Raw genomic sequence first — 14,841 nt, 5'->3', positions numbered from 1 at the left:
TTAATTTGGGTATGTTAAATCATCCCTGCATGCCAGGGATGAATCCCACCTGGTCCAGGTGAATGATCTGTCTCATGTACTGTTGGATGCTGCTGGCCAGTATTTTGTTGAGGATCTTTGCATCTGTATTCATTAGAGATATTGGTCTGTAGTTCTCTTTCTCTGTTGTATATCTATCTAGCTTTGATATTAAGATGATATTGGCTTCATACAAAGAGTTTGGAAGGATTGCTTCCCTTTCTATTGTTTTGAATAGCTTGTGGAGAATGGGAGAAATGTTTGGTAGAATTCTGCAGTGAAGCTGTCTGGTCCTGGGCTTTTCTTTGTTGGGAGAGATTTAATTACTGGTTCGGTCTCCATCTTGGTTATAGGTTTATTTAGATTTTCTGTTGCCTCATGATTCAGCTTTGGTAAGTGATTCGTGTCCAGAAATTTATCCATTTATTTCAGTTTTCTGATTTTTTTGGCATATATATAGTTGCTTACAATAGATCCTGATTATTTTATGTATGTCCAAGGTATCTGTTATTATGTTACCTTTTTTGTCCCTTATTCTATTGATTAATGTCCTCTCCCTCTTTTTTTTTTTTGGATCATTTGGGCTAGTGGAATATCTATTTTTTCAAATTTCCTCACAGAAATAGCTCTGATTCATGGATTTTATGTGTTGCTGTTTTGGTCTGTGTCTGGTTTATTTCTTCTCTTATTTTGATTATCTATTTTTTTTTGTTAAATTTAGGATTATTTTTGTGTTGTTTTTCAAACTTTTTTACTTGTATGGTTAGCTTGTTAACCTGGTGTTTTCCTAGTTTCTTAATAAAGGCGCTGATTGCAAGAAATTTGCTTCTTAGCACTGCCTTGGTGGCATACCATGGGTTTTTATATGTTGTGTTGATATCTTCATTCATTTCAAGAAAATTTTTAAATTTAATTTCTGATCCATTGTTCATTCTGTAGCATGTTGTTCAGCTTCTAAGTATTTTCATATTTTCTGGATTTTGTATTGTGGCTTACTAGTTTCCAGTTTCATTCTGTGATGCTCTCAGAAGATGCATGAGGTGATTTCAGTTTTTTGAAATTTGCTGAAGCTTGTTTTGTGGCCGATAAAGTGACGAATCCTGGAGAAGGTATGTCCAGTGTCTGTCTGGTGATGAGTTAGGTCCATTTGTTCTGTCATCTGGATGCATTCTGTTGCTTCTTTGCTGAGTTTGTCTTACCAACCTGTCCATTGAAGTTAGTGGATTGTTAATGTCCCTCACTGTTGTTGTATTGGAGTCTGCGTCCCTCTTTAGGTCTATTAACAACAGTTGTTCCATGTAGGTATTTGATGTATATACATTTATTGTCATTATTTGTTCTGGCTGAATGGATCCCTTGTAAATTATGTGATGTCCATTTTTGTGCCTTTTAATGCTTTGCAAGGTGAAGTCTCTACTACCTGATACTGGAATGGCTAAATCACCTCCGTTTTCTTTTCCACTAGCCTGAAATATCTTTTTCCATCTTTTCACTTTGAGCTTCCATCCATCTTGTGGTGAGCTGTCTCTCTTTAGACAACAGGTAGATGATGGGTTTTGTGTTGGATTTTTTTGTTCTTTGTTTTGTTTGATACAATCTACTAATCTAGGTCTTTTGGTTGCTGGGGTTAATCCATTTGCCTTCAGTGTCAGTTAGTGCTTTAGTCCTATCATTTTTGCATTGTTTAGTTTAGATTTCCTTTGTGGTTTTATTGAGCAGTTTTCCCCCTCTTTTGCCATCATTGGACATTAAGCTACTGGGTTGATTTTTTTGTTGTTGTTGTTAGGATCTAGAATATGTCACTCCATTCTCTTCTGGCTTGAAGGGTCTGCTCTGAGAAGTCAGCAGGGAGTCTAATTGGTGTTCTATAAGTTATTGGATCTTCCATGCCTGTTTCAGTATCTTTATTTTCAACTGAAGGGAGCTTGATAATGGTATGTCGAGGTGAGGGCCATTTCTGATCAAATCTTTTTGGGGCTCTCTGTCTTTCCTGTATTTGGCATCCCCTAAAATTCCCAATATTGGGGAAATTCTCTTTTATAATTTAAATGAATACATCTTGCAATTCTGATTCTCTTTCCATGCCTCCAGGAACTCCTATCATCTTTTTATTTGTTCCTTTGATGGGGTCATTTAATACATGGATAGTTTTTCTTAGCTTTACACAATTCCTCTTCCATATTTGTATTTATTTGTGCTTTCTCAAATGAGATGTCTTTTAGTTCTGAAATTCACTCTCCTAGCTTGCTGATTGTATTGGTTTAGCTTTTAGTTGCTTTTTTTTTAAAAATTTACTGTATTATATTCTTCAGTTCAGTTGTTTCATTTTATCCTGTTTTACAGCTTGTATCTGCTTAATCTCTTTCTCACTTGTTTCGGCAGTGACGAGGCCCGGAGCGGCTACTCTTGGGACCTTCGACTGCGCTGCTGCTCTTTGTTCTTTTCTTGATTGTCCCTGGGTAGTGCATGGTTTACCTTGAGTCTTCCAATGAATAAACTCCTCATAAATAGTAGCAAGGGAATGTCTCCCTTTTCTTTTGGGGGGTGGGAGAGTTATTGCCTCAACAACTTCCTTTTGTTGATTACTACCTGTTAGCAAAGCCCTGCTCTGCATTGGGGACTTCTGCAGGGCTGCTGGTCTGCTGGAGCTGCAGACACTGGGACGGGTGTTGAGGCAGGTGCAGAGCGGTTGTGGAGCCAGAGAGCAGCATGCCTGTTTATGTGAGCATCACTTTCCCCTACTTGTGCCCCACGGCACTGTGGATCCGTGTGCAAGCCAGCGACTTTGCTCCTTCCCTTGTATCCTCTTGTCAATGCCTCTCCATCACCACCCAACTCTCTGGCTTGGCTTGCTGCTAACTTGACTCCCTCCAGTGGTGTCCGAGCACATGCATTTGGGATTGGTGCCTACCAGGCTGCTCCTGTGAAGGCTACACTCACTACTGTCTCTGGAGCTGCTTGTCTTTGCCTAGGCAACCTTCACTCACCCATCCCACCATGCTTGCACTCCAGGTGTTGGAATTGAGCACCAGGGCCCTAATGTTGGCCTACATGACTGCATTTCACTTTTAGTTTTGGCTTGCTCATTAGGATTCATGTTGCTGATCAGTTCTAGCCTCTGCCACACTAGATTCCCGTGTTTCCACCTGGCTGCCTTGTCATCTTACAGGGGTTTACAGTGCAGACCTCCATTGTGGAGGGGTGGACTCTGCTTCTGCCTCCCAGTTCTGGGTCCCTCCCTTGGTTGGTTTGCTCCCCAAGGCCATGATTGTACCTATCTGGGTGTGATCAGCAGCCCTTGGAGTTCCACGCAGTTTTGACTCTCTTCATAGGAGTTGGGGACCCACACTTTGCTCCTGTGGCTGTTTTCTTTCTTTCTTTTTAAGATTTACTTATTCATATAATTTATTGCAAAGTCAGATATACAGAGAGGAGGAGAGACAGAGAGGAAGATCTTCCAACCATTGATTCATTCCCCAAGTAGCCTCAACAGCTGGTGCTGAACCGATTTGAAGCTGGGAACCAGGAGCTTCTTCTCGGTCTCCCATGCAGGTGCAGGATCCCAAGACTTTGGGCCGGGTTACAAGCAGGGGGCTGGATGAGAAGCAGGGCTGCTGGGATTAGACAAGATCGTGCGAGTTCAAGGTGGTATGGCCATAGACGGCCGCCGGGATTAGAACCAATGCCCATATGGGATTCTGGTGCATGCAAGGTGGGGACTTTAACCACTCGACAACCGCGCTGGGCCCTATCCTGTGGCTGTTTTTCATGTGCTCCCTCTCTGGGGGCTCCTGTGGGATTCTGCCTGTTCACTCTTCCTTTGTTGACTCCAACCACAAGATTGTTGTCCACAGGTTGAGCTTCCTTCCTGTAGCTTGCTTTTTGCTCACCCTCCTTTTTGGGCTGTGGGCTACACCCTCGTTTTCAATAGGTTTTGCTCATCCACACACCTTGCCCCCATAGCCTGTGAACTACCCTCAGCCAGGCAGTGATTTTCCTTCTGCTCTGCACAGCACCTGCTTTGGTCCCACCGCTCTCTATTCAGGGCTACATGCTTGTACCCTGACCTTGCTCCCTCCCATAAATGGTTATGTTGTAATGCAGTAAGTTTGGTCTTCCATAGTCTTATATTTCTCATGCTTGATTTTTTTTAAAAAAAGATTTATTTATTTTGGAGTCCTGGCACAATAGTTCAATGGCTGAAGTCCTCACCTTACATTCGCTGGGATCCCATATGGGCATCAGTTCGTGTCCTGGCTGCTCCAGTTCCCATCCAGCTCTTTGCTTGTGGCCAGGGAAAGCAGAAAGGGTTGGCCCAGAGCTTTGGGACCCTGCACCCACATAGGAAACCAGAAGACGGTCCTAGCTCCTGGCTTTGGATTGGCTTAGCTCAGACTGTTGCAGCCACTTGTGGAGTGAACCAACAGTTGGAAGACCTTTCTTTCTGTCTTTCCTCCTCTCTGTGTATCTACCTTTCCAAGAGAAATATTTTAAAAAGATGTATTTTTATTTGAAGTTCACATTTATGGAGAGCGAGCGAGTGTGCACTTCCAGCTGTTTGTTCACTGTTTAAATGGCCACAGTGGCTAGAGCTAAGCCAGGAGCTTCTTCCAGTCTCCCATGTGTTTGCAGGGTGCAAGGACTTTGACCATCTGCTGCTTTCTCAGGCCATATGCTGGGATCTGGACTGAGAGTCGAGCAGCCAGGACCTGGATGTGTGCCCATGTGGGATGCTGGCACTGCAGCAGATCAGCCTGATAAGACACTGTGCTGGCTGCTAATTCTTATGCTTGTATCCCCATAGTTTGTTTTAGCTTTTGTTTTTCATCATCTTCTTCCTTCTTACCTTCCTTCCTTCTTACCTCCACCCTCCTTCCCTTGCTTTTTAAGTTTTTTTTTTTTTAATTTCTTATTTTTTATTTAGAGAAGGTTCTTCTGTCCACTGGTTCACTCCCCAAATTCCTGCAGCAGCTGACCCTGGACTAGGCTGCGGCCATGAATCTGAAATTCCTTTGTAATTTCCCATGTGCATGGCAGGGACCCACCCACATTACTTGCTTCCTCCTAGAGTGTGCATTAACAGGACACTGGATTGGAAGCAGAGCTAGGATTCAAACCACAGGACTCTTACATAGGATGCAGGCATGTGATGCAACATTTTAACCACTGTACCAAATGCCTGCTCCATTTCTTAGTTTTCTACATTGTCTCAACTCCTTGTTGTCTGGTTACTTTTGATCAAAAGTTGGCTATCCAACACTGAAACTATTTGAAGCTGTGCTATGATGTTACTTTTATTTAGACAGAACTCATGTTTGCTTCCTGTAGGAAGGTAGACCGATCAGCATGTTGCTCCTGCTTCAAGGACAGAGAAGCAAGGCTGTTGGTGCCAGTTGTTTCTGATTTACCTTCTTCTTGGGGTGTTGATTTTGGATTGCTGCTGGATGATTTACCACTTCGCCCTGTTCCTCGTTTCATGATCTCTGAACCCAGTGTGTGTGCCGTTCATCTCGTGGCTGTCAGAAGCTCTGCTTGACCCTAGCCTTTCGGCTGCTTCCTCTAGAATGTGGGGAAATGGAGGCCTCTGCTACCAGGATCGCTTCTATTGCTTCTCTTTCACTTACTTTTTTTGCTGATTTATTCCAACAGGCATTTCTTTTTTTTGCCTTTTCTGGTTCAGTTATTATAACTGGGTACATGGGGTCTAATGGCTTAGTTTTCTGTTGTTGGAAGCCTGTATTTTTTGCATAGATCAAAAATTCTGGTGGTGAAAGAACTGAGCTTTGTGGCAAACAAACTAAGAGTGCCAATTTTGGAAAAGAACTGGAGAAGTACAGTGTTATGAAAGTGAAGTGTGTATTAGGCATATTTTTGCTTGTGTCTGTCACAAAACCCCAACCCTCAGTCTCAGTGGCTTGTTTATAAGAAGTTAATTTCTCGGGCCTGGTGGTATAGCCTAGCGGCTAATGTCCTCAACTTGTACACACCAAGATCCCATAAGGGTGCTGTTTGTATGCTGGCAGCCCTGCTTCCCATCCAGCCCTCTGCTTGTGGCCTGGGAAAGCAGCTGAGGACAACCCAAGGCCTTGGGATCCTGTACCCATGTGGGAGACAGAAGAGGCTCTGGGCTCCTGGGTTCGGATTGGTTCAGTTCTGGGCTTTGCAACTACTTGGGAGGTGAATCATCAGATGGAGGATCTTCCTCTCTGTCTCTCCTTCTCTCTGGATATCTGACTTTCCAATAAAAATAAAATAAATCTTTCTAAAAATCAATTTCTCAGCCATAGTTCCAAATTGATTATGGTCTATAAAAACTTTATTCTGGACTTGAGAATAAAGGAAATGTCCCCTGCTTGTGGATAGTTCTTTAAACTTCATAGATACGCTAGATGGTAGTTTTTTATTTCATTGAACAAAGACAAGTGAAGCCTATTTTTTTTTTAATGGAAAATAGCACTTCAAATCTTATGGCAACGAATCTTATGTCACAGAGAAAGGCAGCAAGTAAAAGCAGCAATAACATTGTCTACTACACGAAGGCCTACATTTTCAAGGAAGAATATAACATTTTGTCACTCTTTACACAGTAACAGCTGAATGAGATTAAAGCAGATTCATCAGCATTTGACAAAACAGTTATTTAACAAGTCTGTCTAGCAGATATTTTATCTTCCAGAAGCTGGGTATAGCCCTGTTGATAGGAGCCAGAGGATCCCACTTAAGTTATCACCCCTGGTATTTTCTGTGTCTTTGTGGGACATCAGCAGAGATGTTCAGAGAAAGTTACACGTGGATATTAACCTGCACCTTCTTTCCCCACTGGCCCTGATGACTTCCGCAGCCTTGGTTGCCTGTCAAGCAGCTCACAACAGCAGAGGTTTGAGGGAAGTTGTAACTTTACTTCCCGGGATCAGCAATTTTCCCTAGCAACCTCAGTCGTCCATTGAAAGCTCTATTTATGTCTCTGGCACAAAGCCATTATAATGTGCCCTAGGCTTAGGACTGGCCTACCCATGGCAAAACAAGTGATATTCTGCTCACATCCTTGTAAGGGTAGGGGTATTTTGGGGAAAGTCCTTTACATTGAAGTTTGGTTAGCTGAAGCACTGATGACAAATGTTTATAAAATAACTTAGAGCTGCAAAATGCAATGCTGTTTTGGGGGTTCCTGAGTAATGAAGAATGCTAAACAAACAATCTGACCTTATGTTTAGTCTACCCTAATGTGGCTAGCCAGGAATCTATTCTAGGATCGTTATAGTTGTTATTCCTAGGATGTAGTCTAATGGTTGGTCCTGGGTCATCAGTCCAGGCTTCCGTTCTGCTGACATGATTGTGGACAGGCTGGGTAAGTATTGGTTAAGTATGAAACCATCTGGCATATCTAATATAGCACCTCTTCTTGTTTTGTTTTGTTTTTTTTTTCTTTCCATAGGCTGAGCGTCAGGCAATCAACACAACAGTCCAAGGATCAGCAGCTGATATAGTTAAAATAGCCACAGTTAACATTCAGAAGCAACTAGAGACCCTCCGCTCAGCCTTCAAATCCCACGGTCACCGGGAGGGTATGATCCAAAGCAACAAAACAGGTTTGTTGGTCAGTGAGGCCATTGTGATAATATGCTGAGATGATCGTATCAAAAACAAACATATTTTTTTGTTGTTATTTTTTTATTGATTACATTGCATTATGTGACACAGTTTTATAGGCACTGGGATCCCTCCCCACCCTCCCCCCATGGTGGATTCCTCCACCTTGTTGCATTACCACAGTTCTGAAAAGCAGAGTAACAGAGAAATGGGAGAAGGTGGTCTTCCTTCCACTGGCTCGCTGCCTAAATGATTGCAACAGCTGAACCTGGGCCAGACCAAACCCTGAAATGTCCTACAGGTTTCCCATATGGATGCTGGCCAAGCAACTGGGCCAACTTCTGCTTGCTTTCCCAGGTTTATTAACAAGGAGCTGGATGGGAAGTAGAAGAGCCACGACTTGAACTAGTGTCCATATGATGAAAGCACTCTAAACGGGTGGTTTAACCCACTAAGTCACAGCAGCAGCTCCTGTATTTTAACAGCTCTCAAATGGTGAGGTGATGTCTTTATACACTTACAAATGGCTAAGGATCCCAAAGAGCTGCTGCTTATGTGTACTGTATGTATCATGTTGGGAATTAACGAATTTTAATAGAAGTTATTTTATGAAAACAATAGATAATCAAAACAAAAAATTTTAATGCATTTTACATTTTTGCAAAATTCTTTAATGTCTGATTTAAGAGAAGACTGGTGAATTCTTTTATTTGCTTCTTCATTCATCCTGTAACAATATCAGATGTCCAGATACTTCTGGAAAATCCTTTGAAAAGCAGAGGTAATAGATGTCCTGTTACATGAGACCGCATCCCAAGACATGGAGGTTTTGAGTTTTAAAACCAGAATGGTTGTTCACCTTGCTAGTCAATTATGAGAACATGAGATTTAAAAAAATAACCTCGTGGTGCTATGATGAAAGCCATTTGGACTTTGCTGATTGAGGGCTGCTGTGTGCTTTCTAGACCTTACTTGGAGAACATCTTGATTTATAAATCACCTTAGTGTTCTGAAGTGTGGGAATCAGCAACTAGTTCATCTACTTATTGCATGTTATTTTGCTGATATTGTCAACTTACTCCTGTTTCATGTTTTCCATATGTTCTCTTACTAATTTGGTAAGTTATTCATGTTTATCTTTTCCAACAAGTACATAAAACTTTTTTCTTTTTTGCCACATTCTGTACTTATGCTTTAAAAACCATTTCATTCACTGAAATCATCAAGCCATGTTTTAATTTTTCCAAGAAGTTAGAAGGGTTGAGGTATACAGTAGAAGAATAAGCTACTAGAGATAGAGTGGGAATGGCAGGGATGGGCTCTTAGGATGCGATTTTCTATTTCCAGAAGATGGAGGTATTTCAGAGAGTTCATGGAAATACAAAATTAATTGATAAACAAATTGATATGGGTATTTTGGTGCATTTTTTCATAATACACACTTTGCATGAACTTTTTGAAGGTGTCTCAGAGAATACAGCCAGTTACATCAGTGTATGTTTACAGAGATGCAATAGTTTTACTTATTAAATGAGGATTATCTTTAATCCTATTCAGAATATGAGGTTGCTCATTCAACATTTTGTGGAAGGGAATGTGTATATGTGTGTGTGTGTGTGTGCATAGAAACATTTGAGAGGATGTACACACTTGCAAAACAACCCTGTGCTATACATGCTCAGGGGATTTAGAAGCAAAAATTATCAACATGTATTTAGGTTTAAAATCAACTAAGGGAAGATATGACATCTGACTAGAGTAGTTATGCAGCTCTTTATAGCAGAAGTCAAGTGTCAAAAGGAGTCTCTGGGTGATACCAACCTCAACAGTGAGTGCAAGAATGAGTCATGCTAAGTTAAAGGTAGCAGTCTATCAGTGGGATAAAAGGGAGGTTCTCTAAAGAGGCAGCACATACTGGGAATAAGGGCATCATGGCATTCTAGGTCAGAAGCCAGGTAACCCAGGGAAATCAGGAGGATGAAGGAAAGGAATTCTAAGAGGAGACAAGCTGGAGTATCCAGCAAGTTGGTGATGTGGGCTTAGTGGGACACATCGTGCAGCCCAGAGTGGGAAGCAGCTTGACTGGTGCAGCTGCCTTTGTCCCCTCACCCCGTGAGAGCTACCTCTGCTCAAACCTTTGCTGGAGAAAGTGGCAGCTCTTTTTAAAGGAAGCATCAAGATACTGAGGGTATAAATCAGAAAGAATGGATTGGACATTTGGGTGGCAAAAAGGAACAAATAAAGTTACTCTGAAGGTATCATGTGAAGCACAGGCTGCACCTGCAGGCTCTGCTAGGGAGGAAACGTAGCTAAGTCTAACGCAGAGTATTCATCATATTCTAATCATAGGTTCTTTTTTTGTTCCCGAAAGGTTTTTTTATTGGAAGGGCAGATATAAAGAGAAGGAGATACATAAAGGTCCTTCATGCGCTGGTTTACTTTTCAAGTGGCCGCGATTGCTGGAGCTGAGCCGATCCGAAGCCAGGAGCATCTTCTAGGCTTCTCATTTGGGTTCAGGGTCCCAAGGCTTTGGGCTATCCACTACTGCTTTTCTCAGGGAGCTGAATGGGAAGTGGAGCAGCTGGAACCAGCACCCATATGGAATCCCATAGCATGGAAGGCAAGGATTTAGCCACTAGCCTGTTGCGCCAGGCCTAACGTATGGTTTTTTGTTTGTTTTGAGAATCCTCTGAAAAATATGGATCATTTCCAAAGGAAAAAGTGGAGAAACAGGCTCTTAGTTACAGTTCCAGACGGTTCACATACACTCAGATCCATGTTTGGACCCTAGTTTTAGAACTGCTTGAGTGTATGGTGCAGTTGAGAAGTACTGATTCTGCCATAATGATGCTTCTTGTCAAAGAGATTCCAAGGAATGTCCGCCTAACAAAACGCTGCCTAATGATGCTGCTTCATTCTTCTGCAGCAGGAACCGGGTGATGGTGGGGTGGCACAAAGAGAAAGGAAATGAGCAGTTACAGTTTAGAATTCACACCCATTGACTGACTTCTTGTTGGATTCCTTTCCTAAGGAAGTTGATGGGATTTGAGTTAATTGATTGCGGGCTAGGTTGCAGCCAGCAAGTATTTATTTTCCTGATAATTCTAAATCTTAACATGTTTTAATCCCTTAACTAAAATTTCCAAAGGTTTTATTTTTTTAAAAATCTCTTAAAACTAGAACAATCTTGGCCTCTAGCAGAATGCTGCGCTCATCAGCTGTCTCCCGTTTCCCTGGGCTAGGACTGCTACCCAAGAGAACACTGCCTGGGATGTTCTGTCCCGTCCGAGGAGGCTTCTTCATCCTTCAGCTCCATGATGAACTCCTCTATGAAGTGGCAGAAGAAGATGTTGTTCAGGTATTTTTGCAATGTTATGTCCATTCGACAAGTCGGGGCTTAGTGTCCTGTGCCTGAGGTTTAGCCCCAGGATGGCTGTGTCAATGTCAAGTTCCAATTGGGAAAGAAGGCACTAAGAGTGCTGTCCATACACATTATTTAAGAAGTTCCTGATGGAGAAAGGGATGTTTCTGTTTGGGAGGAGCTAGGGATACAAATTTGGAGTCTTACACTGAGGTTTTCCAGGCTGTGAGCATTCCAGATGCAGGTGTCAGAAGCGATGGCTCTGGGAAGACAGCAGTTTGAGCATCCTGGCTTTGGTGTTTTCAACATCACCTTCTCAGTAGAACAGTCTTTGATTGGGCAGAGAATTTGTTAACCCCGTTTATTTTATCCCATTTTATAGGTAGCTCAGATCGTCAAGAATGAAATGGAAAATGCCATAAAACTTTCTGTGAAACTCAAAGTGAAAGTGAAAATAGGTTCCAGCTGGGGAGAGCTGAAGGACTTTGATGTGTGATTGTGCATTTGCTCAAGTCCTCTCCCACGTTCCTGACCCAAAAAGAGCAAGTATTCCTGTTTCATCTGCATCTTGAAAACAAACTCTCAGGTCTGGATGCACTTAGAATAGAAATGTGACTGTGTTTCAGAATGTATATTAGGGTCTGTTCTGTGTTGTGCCAAAAACTTTGTGGGAAACATACCATGTTTGATTATTCTCTCCAAGAATATGAATTTACCTTTTATAATTTATTGTGGCTTTAAACAGATCCAGAATGTATGCTTGAAATCATGCACTTAGCACTTTGCATCCTCATCTAACTGGACCAAGCATGAAGAAAACTGCTCTCGGGCAGTTTCAGCCTTGCGTTGTGTTCTGGCACTCATGTAGACCCCAAGTGGAGCACAAACCCATTTATACCACTGGTTAGATCCTGGGTGTGATTTCTACCCCCCTCCAGTGTCAACTTCATTCTACTATAATAGGCAATTCCATTTTAAAATACTAATTATGAATTTTGTAAGACTGGGTACGGATGAAACCTAGGAATGTAAGTTCATAAAATTTGTTCTTCCTTTTCTCTCTCCATCTCATACAATATATGTACTTGGAATATTATTATGCCTTTTCAAAAGGTATCTTGTTTAAAACCAGATGGTTTTACGTTTACCAGATTTGAAAAGCATCCTATCATGCCTCTTTTGTTGGTGGCTAGATGGAAATACTCTGGAAGAAGAGAGTATACTTTGTAAACTGAAACAGGTACGGAAATGACCATTTTGCTGTTGAAATAAAATATATTTATGAGAAGCTTTACATCAACAAGTGTTTTAATATTGTACTCAACCTAGCAATATCAGAAACTTATATTCTATACTTATATATCGCATAACTCAATGTCAGAGAACATTGAAGTGTTTACTATAGTCTTAATCAGTTAATAAAACTGATTGTTTTATTAAGTGTAATATATTAGCAACTGGGTATTGGTGAACTCGAAAGCTGACAGTTGTGGGGGGCAGTAGATAGTAAAGGTGCAGATTTCTTATTTTTCCCATATAGCACTCTCCATATTCTGGTAGGTTTCTGATCCAGAATAAGATAAATGCATGTGTGCTCTTAACTTCTACTTCATCTTCTGCAGCCTTGGCTTGCACATGTAGTCACTTGCATTTTGTTTCCACCCTTTGTGACTTATTGGGACTTAAAACAGGCACTTTTCTTCCTTTGCATGATACAGTTATGCACCAATTCCAGCACTATGATGAAACTGTCTACATAGGTTCTCCAACACAATTCAAATTTCAGCTACCTCAGGGTATGACCGTGAATGATTGTATAACAAAGAAAGCCCAAAATCCCTATGTAATTTACAGATTTACATTGTTAGGCAGAATAACCACACTCAGTCCTCGAGTCTCCAATGGGTTTACACCATACTCCCTGCAACTATGAACTGTTGTCACATTACTTGGAAAGAGGGACTTTATTGAAGTGATTATATCAGAGCTTGAGTGTGTTTATCCTGGGTTATGTGGATGGTTCCAATGTAACAACAGAGTCCTTGTGAAAAGAGAGCAAAAAGTCAGAAGAGATAGGTCAACTGAGTCAGAGGGAGGCCTGAAGATGCCATAGTGCTGGCTTCAAAGACTGAAGACTGGGTCTTAAGGCACACAGCAACTCTTCAGCAGTAAAATGTGAAGACAAAGATATTGATAACTCAGTGGGAAAACTTGAAAATCAAATGGGAAAAAATGATCACAGGATTACTTAAAAGCATACAGAAACAAATTATTGAGATAAAGAAAAACATGCATGATATGGTGAAAGAATCTACAAAGATTCTGAACAATCAAATACAATCAAATGAATTCAGTATGTCAAGTAGAAAATACAGTGCAAAGTCTCAACAAGAGACTCGCTGAGGCAGAAAAAAAAATATTTGAGCTAGAAGGCACATGCTTGAAAATAGACCCCAAAAAACAAAAAATTAGAAAAGAACTGGTTGCTTCATAGTATCTCACAAATTTCAAACAGTTTTTTTAAGAATACCCGAAAATGGGTCCAGCGTGGTAGCCTAGCGTCTAAAGTCCTTGCCTTGAACGCGCCAGGATCCCATATGGTTGCAGGTTCCAATCCTGGCAGCCCCGCTTTCCATCCAGCTCCCTGGTTGTGCGTGGGGAAAGCAGTCAAGGATGGCCCAAAGCTTTGGGACCCTGCACCTGCGTGGGAGACCTGGAAGAGGTTCCTGGCTTTGGACCAGCGCAGCACCAGCCGTTGTGGTCACTTGGGGAGTGAATCATCGGATGGAAGATCTTTCTCTCTGTCTCTCCTCCTCTCTATATCTCCTCTGTATATCTGATTTTGCAATAAAAATAAATAAATCTTAAGAAAAAATACCCGCAAGTGTGGAAATAGTAAGTGACTAAGAAGGTCTATGCAGTGAAGTAACAGGAAGAAGAAAGGGAGATCCAAGCACAGGAAGCACAAAAACACCTCTAAGAGGTAGTCAGGTAAGCTCTTTACCACGACACATTACAGTGAAACTTAAATTCTAAATGTGCATGAAACACCAGATAACCTTCAGAGGGTCTCTGTCGAGAATTATAGCTGATTTCTCATCAGAAACCCTAAAGGCTAGGGAGCAAGCAAAATCCCCCAGCCCCCAAAAAGGAAGGAGGAGACAATACATCAGAGATGAAAGGAGATATCACTACAAATACCACTGAAATATTCATCAGAAATTACAACACCTATAACAAAGTGGAAAACCTAAAAGAAATGGATAGATCTCAAGACATACACAGTCTACCTAAATGGAGTCAGGAAGCCACAGGAAAGCTAAGTAGTCTGATAGCCAGGAAGGAATGAAATCAGAGATTAAGAGTCTCAGAGAAAATAAAACTCTAGGACTGAGTGACATCACTGCAGAATTCTGCAGTGAGAACTAATTCCAATTCTTCTCCAACTATTCAAAACAAATGAAAGGAAGGAAATCCTCTCAAACTCATCCCATGAAGCCAGTATTACATAATTCAAAAACAAGGGAGCTGTAGACCAACATCCCAGATGAACAAAGATGCAAGTAGATTTAACAAAATATTAGCTAACTGATCCCAGCCACCCATCAGAAAGATCATTTCACCTGGACCAAGTGGGACCTGTTAGGCATGAATGGTTCAATACAGTAACTCAATAAATGTGATACATCACATTAACAAATTTAAGGATTAAAAACCTTGTGATTATCTCAGCAGAAGCAGAGAAAGCATTTGATAAAGTGCATCCTTTCATAATAACAAAAACCTCAAGCAAGTTGAGTATAAAAGGACATTATTCAACACAAACACTATATGAAAATGCCACTTACCAGCACCATCTTGAATGGGAAAAG

General features: G+C 41.4%; 1 protein-coding gene across 2 annotated transcripts in view; it reads left to right on the top strand.

Annotated features, from left to right (window-relative positions):
- POLQ (DNA polymerase theta) overlaps positions 1-12,186 on the top strand; it is a 98,177-nt gene extending 85,991 nt beyond the window's left edge. The window contains exons 28-30 of one of the 2 annotated variants that reach the window (XM_058661953.1): positions 7,454-7,607; positions 10,851-10,966; positions 11,352-12,186. In XM_058661953.1, coding sequence (XP_058517936.1) covers positions 7,454-7,607; positions 10,851-10,966; positions 11,352-11,465 — 384 coding nt within the window. In that variant the 3' untranslated portion in view covers positions 11,466-12,186. The remainder of the gene's footprint in view (positions 1-7,453; positions 7,608-10,850; positions 10,967-11,351) is intronic. The other variant, XM_058661954.1, reaches the window with a different exon arrangement.
- The last annotated feature ends 2,655 nt before the right edge of the window (positions 12,187-14,841 follow it).

This window comes from Ochotona princeps, chromosome 3 (assembly GCF_030435755.1).
Source record: "Ochotona princeps isolate mOchPri1 chromosome 3, mOchPri1.hap1, whole genome shotgun sequence".
NCBI lineage: Eukaryota > Metazoa > Chordata > Mammalia > Lagomorpha > Ochotonidae > Ochotona > Ochotona princeps.
This window is presented reverse-complemented; position numbering and strand designations above follow the sequence as displayed.